At 46.7% G+C, this 20,629-nt stretch overlaps 1 protein-coding gene across 4 annotated transcripts in view; it reads left to right on the top strand.

The window, feature by feature from the left end:
* The window catches only part of SBF2 (SET binding factor 2), a 420,356-nt gene that overhangs the window by 238,984 nt on the left and 160,743 nt on the right, over positions 1-20,629 (top strand). For all 4 annotated transcript variants that reach the window (XM_040327974.1, XM_040327975.1, XM_040327976.1 and 1 more), the window contains exons 9-14: positions 1,582-1,695; positions 1,779-1,856; positions 2,029-2,142; positions 4,582-4,710; positions 9,905-10,006; positions 14,851-15,055. In XM_040327974.1, the coding sequence (XP_040183908.1) occupies positions 1,582-1,695; positions 1,779-1,856; positions 2,029-2,142; positions 4,582-4,710; positions 9,905-10,006; positions 14,851-15,055 (742 nt within the window). The remainder of the gene's footprint in view (positions 1-1,581; positions 1,696-1,778; positions 1,857-2,028; positions 2,143-4,581; positions 4,711-9,904; positions 10,007-14,850; positions 15,056-20,629) is intronic.

Genomic DNA, 20,629 nt, shown 5'->3' on the forward strand with positions numbered 1-20,629 from the left:
CATGTGAGAATTGTGATGCAATGACGTGTCAATGTGGCTTCCATGTTGTGTCCTCTTCTTTGTGGTCTTGGTGAGGATGGCTGGAGCAGCAGGCTTTAATAGGCCAGATTTATATCCTGCTCTGTCTTGAAGGTGCCTGGCCACCATTTTGACAGATTTTTCCACTGGTTTTGCTGAATTTAGTGAGAACTTACAAACCAAAAGGGAGGGGTAAGTGATACTAAAAGATAAGTGTGTGGATGAGGAATGTGTAAGTTGTTTGCCTTGGCATTTTTCATACAAACATTTTTGGGTGGAGGGCACAATAGGCTTCCCTTAAAAAGATACGTTTTAAGTAGGGCTGTGGAAATTAACTATTAATTTGTGGATTAATCTTACATTTTTTTGATCGATCAAAAATGTTTTATTTTGTTACCTACTTGAAGACTATAAAAGTTTTAATGCTATTCCCATCGAGCGCTGCCTTTGTGTGTTTTTTGTATCCTGCTATCCATTTTTCCAGTGGTTAGTAACTGGGAACCAGCCTGCAAGGAGATCAGCTGAAAGTAGTTGGATCTGTATGTGCGTTATAATTAATCGAAATTAGTCGATTAATCGATAAAAAAAAAACCGATTAATCGAACATAAAAATTTTGATCTTTGATAACAGCCCTAGTTTTCAGGAATCGCCTTAGAGCCGGTTCACACAGGGGCTACTCGTCAGGCGACTCAGCCGCCTGACAAGTCGCGCTCCACCCTATTCAATAGGACCGTTCTAATAGGAGTGACGCAAGTCGCTCCGACTTAGAAAAAGGTTCTTGTACGACTTTGGGGGCGACTTGCATTGACTTCAATACAGAAGTCATTTTGCAAGTCGCCTCTCAAGTCGTCTTGAGTGAGTGAGTAAGAAACTTGTCTAGCGCAACACATGAGAACTGAATCGCCTCTGGACGCTTAGTATCCATTCCCTAAGTAAACTTTTTGCCCTCAGAAGAGATGGGTTTTGATTTTTCCTCTGAAGGCCAGGTAGTTCACCTCCAATCGGATGCTGGTTGGTAGAGCGTTCCATTGTCTAGGTCCTTGGACTGCAAATCTTCGTTCTCCTTTGAACTTGTATCTGGCTTTGGGTATCTGGAGTAGATCTTCAGATCGCCTTGCCGAGTTGCCCCCAAACTCGTGCCGCCCCTGTGTGAACCGGCTCTAAGCGTAGACAGATTGGTTTAGGTTGTTATAGAGCAGGGGTCTCCAAACTATGGCCCTCCAGTTGTTCAGGAACTACAATTCCCATCATGCCTAGTCATGTCTGTGAATGTCAGAGTTTTACAATGCCTCATGGGACGTGTAGTTCCGCAACAGCTGGAGGGCCGTAGTTTGGAGATCCCTGCTCTAGAGGATGGAGAAACTCCGGCGAACTCCTGGAGCTGAGCATGGGTGGAAGGTGATGAGGGAGCTACAATCTTGAGAGGAACGAAGATGATTGGGTGACATAGTTTCATAGTTGTGCTAAACTGTAAAATAGTAATGCTCTAGAATACAGGCTTCGTCTGCAGCTTCTGGTTGATCTATAATATATCTTCTTACTATCATTTTTCTTTCTTGTAGCTCGATGTGATTATAGCAGACCTGGATGGAGGTACAATCAAAATTCCGGAATGTATCCACCTCTCTGTGCTGCCGGAGCCCCTCTTCCAGCAGATACAGACTTCCCTCTCCCTTGTAAGTTCTCCTTAATCAGAAATAACAATTTACAATTTGTTTTATTCAGATTTTTGGCCCCTGATGGCTCCTCTCGTTCCCAGGTTCTGCATCCGGATCTAGAAGTTGCAGATTATGCCTTCCCTCCTCTACGCTCAACTTTGTCTCATGTAAAAATGCTGGTAAGTTGAGTTACTAGATCATCAAATTACATTTTGGTTCAGTGTCAGCACAGTAGTGTTCTCCTCATACTGGAGGTAGGGACCTGTCCATAGTTGTGATTGTGTGAAAATAGTAGACATGTGCACACAAGCAAATTACTAATCTGCATCTTTCCCATCCGTTCTCCTGCAGGATAAAGAAGTGCGCGCCATCTTCCTGCGATTATTCGCTCAGATATTTCAGGGATATCGCTCCTGCCTTCAGCTCATCAGGATACATTCAGAGCCGGTCATCCACTTCCACAAGGTAACATGATGGCTGCTGTCTGTTTCTCATTTGTTTATTGCAACCTTTGCAAATGGGCACGAAAAATGCATAAGAATACATTAACCACTTAAGGACCGGACCAATATGCTGCTAAATGACCCAAGGGGTTTTTACAATTCGGCACTGCGTCGCTTTAACAGACAATTGCGCGGTCGTGCGACGTGGCTCCCAAACAAAATTGGCGTCCTTTTTTCCCCACAAATAGAGCTTTCTTTTGGTTGTATTTGATCACCTCTGCGGTTTTTATTTTTTGCGCTATAAACAAAAATAGAGCGACAATTTTGAAAAAAATGCAATATTTTTTACTTTTTGCTGTAATAAATATCCCCCAAAAACATATATAATTTTTTTTTCCCTCAGTTTAGGCCGATACGTATTCTTCTACCTATTTTTGGTAAAAAAAAATCGCAATAATCGTTTATCGGTTGGTTTGCGCAAAATTTATAGCGTTTACAAAATAGGGGATAGTTTTATTGCATTTTTATTATTTTTATTTTTTTTACTACTAATGGCGGCGATCAGCGTTTTTTTCTGTGACTGCGACATTATGGCGGACACTTCGGACAATTTTTACACATTTTTGGGACAATTGTCATTTTCACAGCAAAAAATGCATTTAAATTGCATTGTTTATTGTGAAAATGACAGTTGCAGTTTGGGAGTTAACCACAAGGGGGCGCTGTAGGAGTTAGAGTTCACCTAGTGTGTGTTCACAACTGTAGGGGGGTGTGGCTGTAGGACTGACATCATCGATCGAGTCTCCCTATATAAGGGATCACTCGATCGATGTAGCCGCCACAGTGAAGCACGGGGAAGCCGTGTTTACATACGGCTCTCCCCGTTCTTCAGCTCCGGAGAGCGATCGCGACGGAGCGGCTATAAACGAATAGCCGCGCCGTCGTCCCGGATCGCTCCCCGTGGGAATCCGACCGCCGCATGTAGTCCAAGGGAGGGGGCGAGCACGACACTCCACACCAGGGAGTATGCCTTGCATTACTGTGTGGAGTTACAGACAGAGGAACAGGAAGTGAGGATTTCTCAGAAGAAATAAGGACATTTAAAAGCAAAATGGAAGGATGAGGTAAGTGAAGGAGGACTGCACTAAGGTAAAGGAAGATATTTAGAAAAAAATAATTGTATCTTTACAACCCCTTTAAATGCTTTACATCCAGAGTCTTTATGAAAGGAATAGAGCGCCAAATTTATGGCTGCTTTTTTTTTTTATGCCCCTAGACCTGGGGCCTTCCTGCTGTAGTGGAACTACATTTCCCATGAGGCATTGCAAGGCTGGCAGTTACAATTACTCACAGAGGCATGATGGGACTTGTAGTTCTGCAACAGCTGGAGGGGCCCCAGGTTGCCTATCCCTGCCCTAGACACTGGTGGAAAAAAAAAGGAGCTAAGACTGCTACTCACTTTCATTACAGAGCTGTCTCTTGCAGTACCTCTTCTTCACTACAAGATGTTCTCAGATTTTTGGGTTAAATTACACCTGGCTTCAGTCGAACCAAAAGACTGTATGTGCCGGGTGTCATAGCCCCCCTCCCCTCTCCCCTGGGCAGGGTGTCATAGCACCCCTCCCCCTGGGCAGGGTGTCAAAGCACCCCTCCCCCTGGGCAGGGTTTCATAGCACCCCTCCCCTGGGCAGGGTGTCATAGCACCCCTCCCCTGGGCAGGGTGTCATAGCACCCCTCCCCTGGGCAGGGTGTCATAGCGCCCCTCCCCTGGGCAGGGCGTCATAGCGCCCCTCCCTGGGCAGGGTGTCAAAGCGCCCCTCCCCCGGACAGGGTGTCATAGCGCCCCTCCCCTGGGCAGGGTGTCATAGCGCCCCTCCCCTGGGCAGGGTGTCATAGCGCCCCTCCCCTGGGCAGGGTGTCATAGCGCCCCTCCCCTGGGCAGGGTGCCATAGCGCCCCGCCCCCTGAGTAGGGTGGCCAGCGCTCTCCGTGTACTGATGCAGAGAGTAGTACTAATGTCATCCCATCAGCGATGTGCTCTGTATCATCCCGGATTGCTCACCATCCAAGAGGGTCCAACTAGGAAAGGGACCCAACGTCGTATGACCAGCCAGAACATATAAGAAAAAGGTAAGTAAAAAAAATATATATTGTCATGAAAATCTGAAAACGCCTTGAAGAAGGGTAGGTGGGGGGGGGGGGGGGTTCTCTACTCTACGCAGAACTACAAACAAGAATTTATTTATTTTTTGACATGCACTTTAAATTTCACCAGTATGGTAGGGGAGCCCTTTAATGTTTGTCGGGTGATATGATTGCTCAGATGATTGGTACTGTCCGCTATCCTGGAGATGCCGCTGCATTGTGTCTCAGACACCGCCGACATCCAGGAAGCTTCGAGCCTTTTGTCTAATAGGATGAATAATGAGGTCTGTACTAAACATTTTTACGTGTCTCCGCAGGCTGCGTTCCTGGGCCAGCGCGGCTTGATAGAGAACGACTTTCTCACTAAAATCCTGAATGGGATGTCCTTTGCTGGCTTCGTGTCCGACCGCGGCCCTCCGTACCGATCCTGCGATCTCTTCGATGAGGTATAGTGCTATGAAACTGCGTCCTGTCGTGTGTGGGGACGTGTGTGTGTGTACGTGTTTGTGTGTACGTGTGTGTGAACATTTGTGGACGTGGGTGGGGGACGTGTGTGTGTGGGTGAGGACGTGTGTGTGTGTGTGGGGACGTGTGTGTGTGGGTGGGGACGTGTGTGTGTGTGTGGGTGGGGACGTGTGTGTGTGTGGGTGGGGACGTGTGTGTGTGTGGGTGGGGACGTGTGTGTGTGGGTGGGGACGTGTGTGTGTGGGTGGGGACGTGTGTGTGTGTGGGTGGGGACGTGTGTGTGTGTGGGTGGTGAAGTGTGTGTGGGGACGTGTGTGTGTGAGTGTGGGGACGTGTGGGTGTGTGTGGGGACGTGTGTGTGTGGGGACGTGTGTGTGTGGGGACGTGTGTGTGTGGGGACGTGTGTGTGTGGGGACGTGTGTGTGTGTGTGTGGACGTGTGTGTGTGTGTGTGGACGTGTGTGTGTGTGTGTGGACGTGTGTGTGTGTGTGTGTGTGGACGTGTGTGTGTGTGTGTGTAGGTGGGGACATGTTGGGCCGTGTGTGGGGACGTGTGTGGGTGGGGACGTGTGGGTGGGGACATGTGGGGACGTGTGTGTGTGGGGACGTGTGTGGACGTGTGTTTTGGGGACAATATTTTGGGGGATTTGTGTGTTTGCACTGTGTGGGGACATTGGGCCGGTAATCGGTGTGTAAAAAGCTTTAAAAAAACTACTTGTACTCACTGAACACCGGCCAGCTGCAGAGATCCGCTCTCCTCACTAACATCTTCTGTGTGAGGAGAGGAGAGCCGATCGCTTAGCAACCGGCTCTCTATTTACTTCACATGATGGCTGTGTCCAACACAGCCGTCATGTGATCAGGAGGGCCAATCACAGAGCCCCGCTGCCGATCAGAGTTGCGCCGTGTCCGGGTGACACGAGCGCATCAGTATCGCTATCACTATTCATTTATTAACAAATACATGTAGTACTAAAAAGTAAACTAATGTCAGCTTCTCAAAATACACATAAATATCACACTTGATATTACAGATCATAGAGTGTCCATTCAGAATATAAAGAATAAAGAGCTTCAGAGCATCCCAATTTGAAACGTCCAAAAAAAAGTCCCATCTTGCGCTAGAGAGTGAGTACAATTGCTCCATGCAGTGCCAACCAGATGGATTTGATCACTGTGTTCAAAAGATGGTCAAACAAAGCTTAGAGGCTCAAATATCTCTGATCGGAGAATGACATCTATGATTTGTGGAAGAAGGCATCCAAAATTCCTTGCATATGAGCACCACATGGAAAAAAAGCAGCTCACATAGGGTAATAGAGTTAAAACCAGAAAACCATTTTATTATCCAAGTGAGCACTCACATTAGTTCACATACCCGCAGTCATTAAGATGTATGCATACGATCGGTGTACCTCTGTTACACTCCACCTCCAGGAGACGCAAGCGTGATGACGTTGCGTTCGCTAGCCCTGCCCTACATGTTTCGTCCTCAAAGTCGTCATCAGGGGAAGCGGCCAGATGTGGAAGCTGTCATTCTCTGATCGGAGGGATTTGAGTCTCTAAACATTATTTGACCATCTGTTGGACAGTGGTCAAATCTATCTGATTAGGATTCTGTGTTGTCACTGCATGGAGCGTGTTTTTTGTTTTTCTTCAGACTTGAGCATAGTGTTTTTCATACATTTATGTACTATTCATTGGATATAGAATTGCCTAGGGGAATTTTGACAGACCGATTAGCACCCTCCTTGGGTGGTTCTGTCAAAACAGTACCTCCTGCTTTCCATACCCTTCCAGCAGACTGCGTGCCAGTACCAGCCCTTTTACCCCAAGCATCGCACATAGACCAGATGTTGAGGTAAACCCAAAGGTTTGACTGGTTATTGAATGGAAATCCGTTTTTATATGCTTCAAAAGTAAGACAGTCACCACATGAACAATAAAACCAAATATTACCCAGAACATCACATAATGGTTAGCTAAAGGGACACTAAAGGTTCCCGTTTAAAAAAATAAAAATAACAAACATGTTATATTTACCTCCACTGTGCAGCTCGTTTTGCACACAGTGGCCCCAATCCTGGTCTTCTGGGGTTCCTCGGCGGCTGTCTCGGCTCCTCCCCGCAAGAACCAACCCCCTTCTGGGGAGCTCTCTCCCATGGGAGTTAGTTCTTGCGGGTGCGCTCCTATAGCCGCTGACTGTATCACTCTGGCCTGCCCCCCCCCCCCCCCCCCCGAGCCAATGGCTGCACTGCTATCAATCCATCCAATCTAGCCAATAAACGGCCAGACTGAGTGGAGAAAAGGACATCGGGGACGAGCACAGCAGGTGAACGGGCTCAGGTAAGTTAAACCGGGGGGCTGGGGGGGCCGTCATTGCCAGTTTTTTTTTTTTTCACCTTAATGCATAGGATGCATTTAAGTGAAAAAAACAAACATTTACAACCCCTTAATGAGGTAAAGTTGAGACAAGACCAATCCCATCATGTAGGAACCTCAAGGCGGATTAGCTAACAGACAGAAACAATAGGTGACTTAATTAGCAATGGGAATTTACACCTAGGAGGCACACAATGAGAGAGACGCACTTAACAATAATACACATAACACCTAATAAACAGGTTATAGCAGGAGACCCCAGAATCAGATTGTTTTTAGCTGATTATATTTAGGTTATATTTAGGTTTGCCGAGGTCAGCCGAACTGTCCTCGAGGCATTCCAGCCGTTTCCGAGGCTCTCGATTCGCCCAAATCCCCCCCCCCCCCCGCGCGCCTCTGGTGGTATTGCATGCCATTGAAGTCAATGCGGAAACAAATTATTTTCGTTTTACATTAACTCCAAAGGGGAAACTCGCTTTGATATGCGAGTGCTTTGGATTACGAGCATTCTCCTGGAACGGATTATACTCGTAATCCAAGGTTCAACTGTATTTGACTCGCCTTACCACAAGCCATTAAATGTCAGCTTTGAGCGGAGCTGACCTTTATTTGCACACTGGGAAAATCACACTAATCTGACGTTTCATCATCTTTTAGCTCCCATAAAAAGGAATTGGAAGGTGGGGGTAGTAGTTCATTGTGAAACAGAAGAATCACTTTTATGTTGCATAAGTCGCTGCCGTTGTTTGTTCTGGGCTTTGGGAAAACCACACTGGGCTTCAGATGTTGTTCTTGGGTCTTAATCTACCGTTCCTAAATAAAATTCATTTCCATTAGACTCTTTCATGTTTCCTAATTGGTTTCAGTCCCCGGCTCGTATAGAGCAGACTTCACAGTCGCTTGCGACAGCCGAAGAGGGAGCTTTGCTATTTCCCAAACCTTTTCTATTACGGGGGAGTTGTATTAACGGAACTGTGGAATGCTGTCCTGGAGCAACTGTCTTCAGTTTGATGCCGCATTGTGTTTATAGACTGTAAGAAACACGCAGGAACCAGTAAATAAAAAGATCAGAGTGCTGCGAACATTGGGATTCAATTGTTTCAGTTCTGTGTTATCACTTTGTAGAGCTAAATCAAGCATGTGGGGGGGAGAGGGGGAGACATTATTGGTGCAAAATAGAATCAGTTAAAGGGGCATTAGCGTCAAATGTTTTTATCTACTCGAATATAAGCCTAGGGTGTCCATCTGCATGCCTCAGTGTGCCCATGCCTCAGTGTGCCCATGCCTCAGTGTGCCCATGCCTCAGTGTGCCCATGCCTCAGTGTGCCCATGCCTAGACTGACGTTTAACATGGAAGTCTATGGAAGGGGTGCCCGGCTTTGAAAAATCGGTGCTCCCCACCTGTAGGTTCCCCCAGGCAACAAACTTTGCACACTTGTAGCGGAGAAATGGGGCTATATGTGTGCTAAGTTCCGGGTCCAGGGGATCTACGACCGGCTGTTACCGGGTCCCCAAAATCACCAGAGAAATTACTGTTTAACTTGGGAGTCTATGGAAGGGGTGCCCAGCTTTGAAAAATCTGTGCTCCCCAGCCGTAGGTTCCCCCAGACAACAAACTTTGCACACTTGAAAGGGAAAAATGGGGGGCTACATGTGTGCTAAGTTCTGGGTCCAGGGGATCTACGACCGGCCGGTACCGGGTCCCCAAAATCACCGGAGAAATTACTGTTTAACTTGGGAGTCTATGGAAGGGGTGCCCAGCTTTGAAAAATCGGTGCTCCGCGGCCGTAGGTCCCCCGGACAGCAAACTTTGCACACTTGTAGAGGAAGAGTGGGGCTACATGTGTGCCAGGGGACCTACCATCGGCCGGTACCAGGTCCCCAAAGTCTGGGAGATCAGGCGCGAAAAGGTGATTTGAGTATAAGCCGAGGGGGGCATTTTCAGCACAAAAAAATTTGCTGAAAAACTCGGCTTATACTCGAGTATATACGGTACCTTTTTTCCTGAAGCACTTCCAGATCGCCTAGGCCAGGGGTATGCAACCTCGGCCCTCCAGCTACAAGTCCCATGAGACATTGCAACCCTGACAATCACAGGCATGACTCCTAGAGGCAGAGGCATGATGGGATTTGTAGTTTCACCGCAGCTGGAGGGCCAAGGTTACCTCTACCCCTGGCCTAAAAGAGGAAGTAAACCCATTAGGGTTTACTTCCTCTTTAACCTTTAGAACCATTTTTAACAGAGATCAAATTTCAACCGTTTCCTGGTGAATTGGATGGAATTGAATCCATGAGTGGCCCTGGCGGCAACGCCCGGCTCAGTAACTTTCGATCTGAAGACCGAAGGAGCCAGGCGACCAATTGTGGGCAGAACAGTGACTGCAGCCAATCAGATGCAGTCACTGACAGCTGTTAGAATGCAATAGGCAATATTTAAATCTGAATTTGATGTGCCACAATTAAGTATTAGAATCCAAAGTACGTATTTTTTCCAAACATCAATTATGTATAATATCCAACGTGTTTCAGGAGCCACACAACGCCTCCTTCATCAGGGTTTGTAAAAATGTGAGGTCTGTTTGCGCGGAGTTTGGTGGTAATGTAAAACCTGGATGTGTAATGTTGTCAGTAACATTCAGCTGCTGATTTGAGTATGTTACTGAGTTTTATGTTATTGGTGTATATTCTGCTGTTTTATCCTTAGTTTGTACAATGCTCCTGAAGATGGTCTTGCTATATTTTGCTGTATATAGTTAGCAAAAAGTAATCAAGGGATTGGATTGTCTTCCTACAGCTGGTGTCGTATGAAGTGGAAAGAATTAAAGATGAGGAAAACTACAGCCCCCAGGAAACACTCAAGCGCATCAAGGAGCTTGCCGAACAACTCTTTAAAAACGTGAGATGTGTCCCTTCCTGTTGTCTTTGTGGACTCTTCTTAGCTATGCTGATGTGATATATTACTTCATTGATTCATGTGGTTAAAATAAGAAATTGCAAAAAAAAACAGAAAGCAAGGAACCAATCCACGTGATCACTCAAACGATCCTCCACTAGGGAGGTGCACAATGGGACAGCCATGGACTAAGCTTTTCTCTAGGTCTGAGACCTGGTAGCCAGCAAAGCTGAACTGGGCCTTGCAGCTCACTTTAAGGATGGGTGGAAAGCCTACTTTGAGTTTATGGATATATAACCCAGCAAGGGTGATACTCTAATCCAGGGATCTCCAAACTGTGGCCCTTTGCTAGCCTGAATCCGGCCCTTGGGGCACAATTCTTTCCACTGATATGAGGCACTATTCCTCCCACTGACACCAACAATGGGGCACTATATCTTCCACAGATACCAATGTTGGGATACTTTTCCACCTACTAATAGGGGGAATACTACTCCTCCTGACCACCAACCCGGAGGCCATATTTATTCTCACTGATGCTGGGCCCGTGACATTTTCTGCCCCTGCTGGCCACAATCCGGCCCTCCTAAAGTCTGAAGGACAATAAAGTGGCCCTTTGCATGAAACGTTTGGAGACCCCTGCTCTAATCAGAGAAGCAACACCACTGAGTGCAGCCCACCTGATTAAATACTTGGGTCCTTCCTGTTCCAGAGATCTTCACTTGGCAGCCCATCCGGTTGCCATACAGCCTTTGCCAGGAAAGTGCCCCAGCCAAATCTTGTTCCTGGCGCACACATCTTCTGTGGCCCCATTCGTTTCAATAGATAAGCCATACACGTGTTCGCTTTCAGCAGTCCAGTGGAGTACGACTCGGTTTGACTTGACACTGAGCTAGAACAGCCTTACACTTCTGCTCTGACGGGGAGAGAATGTGAGTAAACCATGAGAAATTGGGTAAACATGAGCGCTAAGGCTGTATAATATTATTATTATTATACAGGATTTATATAGCGCCAACAGTTTGCGCAGCACTTTACATCAGGGAAGACAGTACAGTCACAATACAATTCAATACAGGAGGGATCAGAGGGCCCTGCTCGTTAGAGCTTACAGTCTAGAAGGGAGGGTCAAGTGGAACAAAAGGGTAGTAGAAAATATCCCAGTGTGCATTGCTCCAAATGACGTCGCAAGGACGTCATTGGTTTCGACGTGAAAGTAAATGACGTCCAGCCCCATTCACGGACGACTTACGCAAACGACGTAACTTTTTAAAATTTCGACGCGGGAACGACGGCCATACTTAACATTGGCTGCGCCTCATATAGCAGGGGCAACTTTACGCCGGGAAAAGCCTAACGTAAACGTCGTAACTTTACTGCGTCGGCCGCGCGTACGTTCGGGAATTCGCGTATCTAGCTAATTTACATACTCGACGCGGAATTCGACGGAAGCGCCACTTAGCGGGCAAAAAAAAAATTGCAGTTTAAATCCGTCGGCGTAAGAGACTTACGCCTGTCGGATCTAATGGATATCTAAGCGTAACTGATTCTAAGAATCAGTCGCATAGATACGACGGGTCAGATTAGGACTTACGACGGCGTACATGGCGCTGCGCCGTCGTAAGTCCTTTAAGAATCTGGGCCATAGTATACAATTGGAGACCCCACACTTTCCAAACAAAGGGCCGGTTTACAGGCCTTCAGACTTTGAGGGAGCTGGACTGTGGTCAGTGTGAGTAGAAAATGCTCTTGTATCAACGGTAGTAAACCATGCCCCATCATTGGTATTAGTTGGTGGACTAGTGCCCCATTGTTGGTATCGGGAAGGAATAGGGCTCCGTCATTCATGTTAGTGGTAGGAATAGTGCCCCATTGAGGGTATTTGGGGAAGGAATAGTGCCCCATTGTGGGTATCAGGGGAGGCAATAGTGCTCAGTCATTCATCTTAGTGATAGAAATCGTGGCCCATTGTGGGTATCGGGGTAAGAAAATAGTGCTCCATCAATAATGTCAGTGGTAGGAATAGTGCCCCGTTGTGGGTATCAGGGGAAGGAATAGTGACCCGTTGTGGGTATCAGGGGAGGGAATAGTGACCCGTTGTGGGTATCAGGGGAAGGAATAGTGACCCGTTGTGGGTATCAGGGGAGGGAATAGTGCTCCGCCATTCATGTTAGTGGTAGGAATAGTGGCCCATTGTGGATATCGGGGGGAAGGAATAGTGATTCATCATTTAATGTCAGTGGAAGGAATAGTGGCCCATTTTGGGTATCAGGGGAAGGAGAAGTGACGCACTGTGGGAGATCTAGGGGCCAGATAAAGGCAAGCAAAGGGCTACAGTTTGGTGACCACTGCTCTAGAAGATACAGCAATAAAGGCCCACTTTCCCTAAGCAGTGAGAAGAACGTTGTGGAATGGTTAATGGTTTTATCATTCCCCACTTGGTTTAATTTAGGAGTGTTAAGCACTCCTCCTTGGAGGACCAATTATTCTACAGTACTGCATTTCGGAAGGAAGTTTTTTAATCCTTTTGTAGAGAAGAGGAAAGTTTTCAGGCAGCGGATGTATAGGAGACGGGACGGTATGTAAATCCCCGTCTCTCATCTCGGTCTGTCCATTAGTATTGCGTTTGCACCCACAGTTCATGCCAAACGCAGTGTCTTTATTACACATGAGAAATCCGACAACCGTAGAGTTGTGAGAGGAGAAGACTCGGCTTTTGCCCACCAATGTCAGAAATCTGCCGACAGGCTCTACTCTAATTAGCGGACCTCCAGCTGTTGCAGAACTACATGTCCCATGAGGCATAGCAAGACTCTGACAATCACAAGCATTACACCCAGAGGCAGAGGCATGATGGGACTTGTAGTTTTGCAACAGCTGGAGGTCCGCTAAATGCATATCCCTGTCTACACCATAACACTCACTCAGGGTCATTAACCTGGCCAAGCTACGTTTGCTGTATTTATTTATATATATATATATATATATATCTGCAATTGTAACCTTGATATCCAACTTCTGTCTGTAGTTTTTTTTTCTCTCTCTCTCTCTGTCCGTTTTGTAAAATCTAAATAAACTTTATTTAAAAAAAAACTGGAGTGCAAAATCTGGTGCAGCTGTACATGGTAGCCAATCGACTTCTAACTTCAGCTTGTTCAATTAAGCTTTGACAAAAAAAAAATGGAATCTTGGTTTTGCACTTCCAAGTTTTAGTAGGTGAATGGAATGTCCTGTGAAGACCAGGAAGTTCATGCCAACCAGCGTGGAACGCACTGTCGGATGTGACGTCACCAGGGCTGCCATCAGGGGGGTACAGGCATTACACCTGTAAGGGGCCCGATGGTCCCCAGGGGCCCGGCTGGCCCCCCTCCCGTTTTTTTTTTTTTTTTTTTTTTTTTTGCATTACACCTGTAAGGCCCCGTACACATGAGAGGATCTATCCGCTGGAATTTATCCGCGGACTGGTTTCAGCGGATAGATCCGCTGGTGTGTACGATCCAGCGGATATTTATCCGCGGATATTTTTCCGGGCGATGGATTTCCAGCGGATCAAAATTTCTTAGCATGCTAAGAAATCTATCCGCTGGAATCCAGTCCAGCGGATTGATCCGCTGGTCTGTACAGACTCAGCGGATCAATCCGTCCGAATCCCTCCCTCGCATGCGTCGTAATGATTCGACGCATGCGTGGAAGTCCTTATATTTCAGCGTCGCGCACGTCGCCGCGTCATCATCGCGGCGACGGCGCGACACGTTACCGCGGAGGGAATTCCGTGCGGATTTTGATCTGATGGTTAGTACAACCATCAGATCAAAATCCCCCAGAGGATTTATCCGCGGAAACGGTCCTCCAGACCGTTTCCATGGATAAATACTCTCGTGTGTACTAGGCATAAGGGGCCCGATGGTCCCCAGGGCCCCTTACAAGCCTGGCTGGCCCCCCCTCCCATTTTTTTTTTTTTGCATTACACCTGTACCCCGGCAGAGTCACTCGCTGGAATTTAGGGACGGCTTTTTATTGATCAATTTATTTTTTTCGGAAAAAAATATACTGTTGCTGTATACAGGGCTGCCATCAGGGGGGTACAGGCATTACACCTGTAAGGCCCGATGGTCCCCCTCCCATTTTTTTTTTGCATTACATCTGTAAGGGGCTTGATGGTCCCCAGGGCCCCTTGCAGGCCCAGCTGGCCCCCCTCCCGTTTTTTCTTTTTTTTTTTGCATTACACCTGTAAAGGGCCCAACGCGTCAGGAGAGAAGAGATTAGACGATTACACAAGAGATTACTTGTACTGCTCCAGGGGGGCCCTGCCTAAAGCTGTGTAAGGGGCCCCAAAATTAGTGATGGCTGCCCTGGACGTCACCGCAAGAGGAGAAGTGAGGGCCGAAAATGTCAGCCTGCCATTTCCAGCCCTCTCCCCTCTCCCTGTGACGTCGCATCCGATGGTGCGTCCCACGCTGGTTGGTGTGGACTTCTGGTCTTCAGGGGACTTTCCATCCACTTATATTGCCTCCAGCGGTTTGGATCCATTGTGGTGCCTGCAGGACGGAGATGAGCAGTGAATACTGCCTTTCACAATGAGCGGTTTTAATGCTTGTATCCTCTGAGTGTTTTTATCTGTTGCAAATAAACTGTCTTCTATAAATATTGCACTTCCCCCTTTTCTTCTTTCCAGTTTCATTAAATCAACCCGATTTTTTCCAATGTGTCTGTGTGGACCATAATAACCAATCACCTTCCCAATGCAGTTGAGAACAATCTAATTGGTTGCCGTTTAGCTTTCAGACTGCTTGTCTTTTCCAGAAGGCAGACCTGTTTAAATATATTTTGTTTTTTATTTTCTGTAGGAAAATCCCAATCCCCATATGGCATTTCAGAAAGTCCCAAAACCAACGGAGGGGTCTCATTTGCGCGTTCACGTACTCCCCTTCCCCAAGATCAATGACCTCAGAGTCCAGGAACTGATCCAAGATGGAATCCACAAGAACCAGAATTCTACCCAGGCCACTCGCATAGAGAAGAAGTGTATTGTCCCCGCCGGCTCCCCTGTTGGTAAGTTCCTATTTCTTTTTTAAATATACAGTGGAACCTTGGATTACGAGTATAATCCGTTCCAGGAGAATGCTCATAATCCAAAGCACTCGCATATCAAAGTGAGTTTCCCCCCTGAAGTCAATGGAAACAAAAATAATTAGTTCCACATTGACTTCAATGGCATGCAATACCGCATGCGGCCAGAGGAGGGGGGGGGGGCGCCGGAGAGCCTCGGAAATGGCCAGAAAGGCCCGAGGACACCTCGGCAAACCTTGAAAAGACTCTGTTCCCGAGCCTTTTCGAGGTTTGCTGAGGTCAGCCCAGCTGTCCTCGGGCCTTTCCGTGCATTTCCAAACGGCGCCGATCAATTCCACTCAGCTCCGGCGCCCCCCACCTCAGGCCTAATGCGGTACTGCACACCACTTTGGCCTGGAGACAACACTCGCAAACCGAGTTAGGATTTTTTTTAGACAGCCTAGGGGATGTTAACCACTTAAGCACCGGACCAATATGCAGCTAAATGACCCAAGGGGTTTTTACAATTCGGCACTGCGTCGCTTTAACAGACAATTGCGCGGTCGTGCGACGTGGCTCCCAAACAAAATTGGCGTCCTTTTTTCCCCACAAATAGAGCTTTCTTTTGGTGGTATTTGATCACCTCTGCGGTTTTTATTTTTTGCGCTATAAACAAAAATAGAGCGACAATTTTGAAAAAAATGCAATATTTTTTACTTTTTGCTGTAATAAATATCCCCCAAAAATATATCTAAAAATTATTTTTTTCCTCAGTTTAGGCCGATACGTATTCTTCTACCTATTTTTGGTAAAAAAAATCGCAATAAGCGTTTATCGGTTGGTTTGCGCGAAATTTATAGCGTTTACAAAATAGGGGATAGTTTTATTGCATTTTTATAAAAAAAAATTTTTTTACTACTAATGGTGGCGATCAGCGATTTTTTTCGTGACTGCGACATTATGGCGGACACTTCGGACAATTTTGACACATTTTTGGGACCATTGTCATTTTCACAGCAACAAATGCATTTAAATTGCATTGTTTATTGTGAAAATGACAGTTGCAGTTTGGGAGTTAACCACAAGTGGCGCTGTAGGAGTTAGTGTTCACTTTGTGTGTGTTTACAACTTTAGGGGGGTGTGGCTGTAGGACTGACGTCATCGATCGAGTCTCCCTATAAAAGAGATCACTCGATCGATACGCCGCCACAGTGAAGCCGTGTTTACATACGGCTCTCCCCGTTCTTCAGCTCCGGGGAGCGATCGCGACGGAGCGGCTATAAACGAATAGCCGCGCCGTCATCCCGAATCGCTCCCCGAGGGAACCCGACCGCCGCAAGTACCGGGGGGGGGGGTTCCGATCGGACCCACGTCTAGGCAGGCACGTACAGGTACGTTGATGTGCCTGTCCGTGCCATTCTGCCGACGTATATGTACATGAGGCGGTCGGGAAGTGGTTAAAAACTCCCTACCTCCATCCTCGATAACTTGAGTGGAAAAATTAAAAAGTGGGACTTTGATTGAAGCGCACTACTGAATTATAAGAACCAAATATAATGAAAATAGTTTTATTAAAACAAAGAGGGCATGACATATACATAATAAAACAGTATGGTAATACTGATGGGTCTCAATAAATACAATCCAGATGCTACATAAAAGTACATGATTAGTCCAACATAACACACATGGTAATGTATAGTGATTGTGGGTCTCAGTACATAGAATCTAGAAAATACATGATTGTACATAATTGTCTGAAGGTAGCATTCATAAAAATGAGTCTTAGATATGTGAACTGACTTTGTAGTGGTAGCATATAAACAAAAGGGTAATAATATATTGGTTCATAAAAATAGAATATTAAAATGCAGATATTAAACATATATACTGTGACAGATCATCATTGGGAGGCTCTACGCGTTTCGTGTTCACTTTAACACTCGTCAGGAGCAGATACACACAGTATGAGGGTATCTATAATAGAATAAGAAATGCCATAGTAATAAAGTACCGTATTTTCCGGCGTATAAGACGACTTTTTGGATGCAAAAAAAGGCATCCAAAGTCGGGGGTCGTCTTATACGCGCCGGTGACAGTCTCCGTCTGCTGCGAGCGTCCGTGATTTAAAATCCTCTCCTTCTTCTCAGAGTGTCCTGTGATAGGCGGAACACAAATCTTCCCAGCAGCGCCTCTGTTCTGTGTTCCTCCTATCACAGATGCCTTCTCATCCTCGGACGAGAGGACGTCCGTGATAGGCGGAACACAGAACAGAGGCGCTGCTGGGAAAATTTGTGTTCTGCCTATCACAGGACAGTCTGAGGAGAAGGCGCGGCTTTCAAATTATGGACGCTCGCAGCAGACGGAGACTGTCAACGGCCTGGAACTCAGAATCAGCAAAATGTGAGTGATGGCACTGTTGGCACAGTGGGGGCAAGTGATGGCACAGTGGGGGCATGTAATGTAATGGCACAGTGAGGCATGTAATGTAATGGCAAGGTGAGATTTGAAAAACCCTTTCCGAAGGGTTTCCAAAGCCCAGATGCCCCCAGAGCAGGGTAGGCTAGGAAGTCTACTCAACATGTGTTCTGCAGGGGTTCCAAACAGAGAGATTCCAGCCAGTTAGTAGCAGAGATAATTATGAAAGCTGTTTTTTTTTTTTATTAAATGGCGGAAGTCAGACAGACTTTTTTTTCTCGGAAAGTCCGGCCATGTGTAGCCTCCATCGAACTTTTTTGGTCGGAAGTTTAGAGGGATGTCCATCCCGTCCCTTACACCCATTACTTATTAATATTATTCAGCTACAATATTATACCTTATGGTTATGTCTCTTTGTAGATCACCGTGTGCATTTGCCCCTGAAGAGTTGGTACACCCCAACGAAACGTGTCAGGCTTAGATAGATGCATGATGTCCATACAAATGCTTTTATGTCTTTTATATTGTTTTATGTCTCGTACACACGGCCGGACTTTCCGAGGAAAAAAAAGTCAGATGGGCTTTTTTTTCTTGGAAAGTCCGGCTGTGTGTAGCCTCCTTTTTTGGTCGGAAGTCCGACGGACCTCAGATAGAGAACCTGTATCTCTATCTTTCCATCGGACTTCCGACGGACTTTCTGTATGGTGAAAAGTTTGACCGTGTGTACGAGGCATAAGACAGTCTGGTTTGGATGAAAAAATCTTTTGTTACACAAAATAAGAAGTCTGATCAATAAACAATAAGGAACGATCAGTCCTGGGGGGGAGGGGGGGATCCAACATCTGTGGCGGTGGGATGACGCCACAAACAATTGCTTGAAATTAGCTGACCTGGGGAAGAGTTTTTTTTATATATTTTTTTATTCTTTAAATAACCTGAGTTTACCATGAAGGCTGTGTCATTCCTTCTCTGCTCATGGGGTGGGGTGGTTAGTGAGAAGTGAATGCCTGAAATTGGGTTGAGGGATTTCCACTGCTCCATTTTTGAGGTCTGCGGTTTATCCCCCTTGCTGCTTTTAACAGACTTCGTTAAGAGTCTTCTTTTAATGGGATCCTCGGGAGCCATAAAGATGTAACTAAAGCCCATCCAAGACTTGCAAGTCGGTCTGCCTGTGTTAACATTCTGACTGCTAGGGCATGGCGCGCATCCCAACTGCTTGAGAAACTGTTAAGGCCCATTCAGCCAATCCTCTGCAACACTTTATTTCATGCATTGACGCACCCTGTTCATTTTAATTGGGCCTTGCAGAGAAAATAAGAACTTTTTTTTATTTCACCGCACTTTTAGGTACGGCCGTGCAATGTTAAGACGGCGTAGCCTAGCGTGTTTACGCTTAAAGCGGGGGTTCACCCTATAAACAAACAAAAAAAAAAAATGTTTTCTTCTAGCATAAAATTAGGCATAGTAGCGCGAGCTACAGTATGCCTGTCTTGATTTTTTTGGCGCGGTACTCACAGTGCAATCGTACATTGAAGATTCCGACTCCCAGCGGGGAATGGGTGTTCCTATCCAGACGGAGGATGATTGACGGCCGGCTCTGGCACGTCACGCTTCTCCGGAAATAGCCGAAATAGGCTTGGCTCTTCATAGTCTGTGCGCAGGCGCCGTATAGCGCCGTGAAGAGCCGAGACCTACTCCGGCTGTCTTCGGGGAGCGTGACGTGCCAGAGCCGGCCGTCAATCATCCTCCGTCTGGATAGGAACGCCCATTCCCCGCGGGCAGTCGGAATCTTCAATGTACGATTGCACTGTGAGTACCGCGCTAAAAAAATCAAGACAGGCATACTGTAGCTCGCGCTACTATGCCTAATTTTATGCTAAAATGTTGCTATGGAGGGTGAACCACCGCTTTAAGTAAGAGGCAAGTACATGATTCTCGAAGCACTTACCTCCTTACTTAGGGCGGCGTAGTGTAATCGCGGCGGGCGTAAGGGCGCCTAATTCAAATTGGTTGGAGGGGGGCGTGTTGTATGGTAATGAGGCTTGACCTCACGTTTTTTGACGTTTTTTGCTACTGCGCATGCGCCGGGCGCCTACATTTCCCAGTGCGCATTGCGGCTAAGTACGCCGTACGGGCCTATTGATTTCGACGTGGACGTAAACGACGTAACTCCCGATTCGCGGACGACTTACGCAAAAGACGTAAAAAATTCGAACCTCGCGGCGGGAACGGCGGCCATACTTTAACATTGTTATTCCACCTCATAGGTGGAATAACTTTAGGCCGCCTAAGGCCTTACGGAAACGACGTAATTCGACTGCGTACGTTCGTGAATCGGCGTACAAGCTCATTTACATAATCTACGCCAGCCGCAATGGAAGCACCACCTAGCGGCCATCCGAAAAATTGCAATCTAAGATAGGAAGGCGCAAGCCGGCCTATCTTAGGTATGTTTAAGCGTATCTCTGTTTGAGCATACGCTTAAACATACGGCGGCGTAGATTCGGAGTTAGGTCGGCTTTTCTACTGATAAGCCAGCCTAACTCTTTCTGAATCTACCTATTTGTGTGTGTGTGTGCACGTTGAGTTTATCCACAACAGTAAAATGAGTCTGTATATGCAGTAAAGCATTCTTGTTATACTCACTGTGGAACCTAAGGGGTTAATCCTCTGCTCTTGTGTAAAAAGGCTGTTTGATCCTGTCTTCTCTGATCCTCCCCTTCTTCCACTGACTCAGGTCTGGATAGTACAGAGTCTTTGGAGTCAGGCTGCACATGCTCAGTTTGGTGTGTATTGGTAGACTTTTACTTTTCTTTTCTTGGGAGAGTGCATGTGATCATCACAGGGCCAATCAGCACTGCCCAGACAGAGGGTCTAGGGTCCTGGATTCTGATAGGACAGCTCAGTGCAGTATGAAAACTCCTCCTACAAGCTTTGCAAGGAACTGATGAAAGTCACAAGACTGCTATATACTGCTGATGAGAAAAGGTATTTAGAAGTTTCTATTTACTAAAATGATTGCACTTCCTGTGTACTGTGGGAGAGCAGATATAGTGAATGCAGGGTCCTGGGTTTAGTAACACTTTAACCGCTTGCCGACCGCCCACCGTCGTTTTACAGCGGCAAGTCGGCTCCCCTGTGCGGGAGCACGTAATAGAA

Source organism: Rana temporaria, chromosome 11 (assembly GCF_905171775.1).
Source record: "Rana temporaria chromosome 11, aRanTem1.1, whole genome shotgun sequence".
In the NCBI taxonomy this organism is placed as follows: domain Eukaryota; kingdom Metazoa; phylum Chordata; class Amphibia; order Anura; family Ranidae; genus Rana; species Rana temporaria.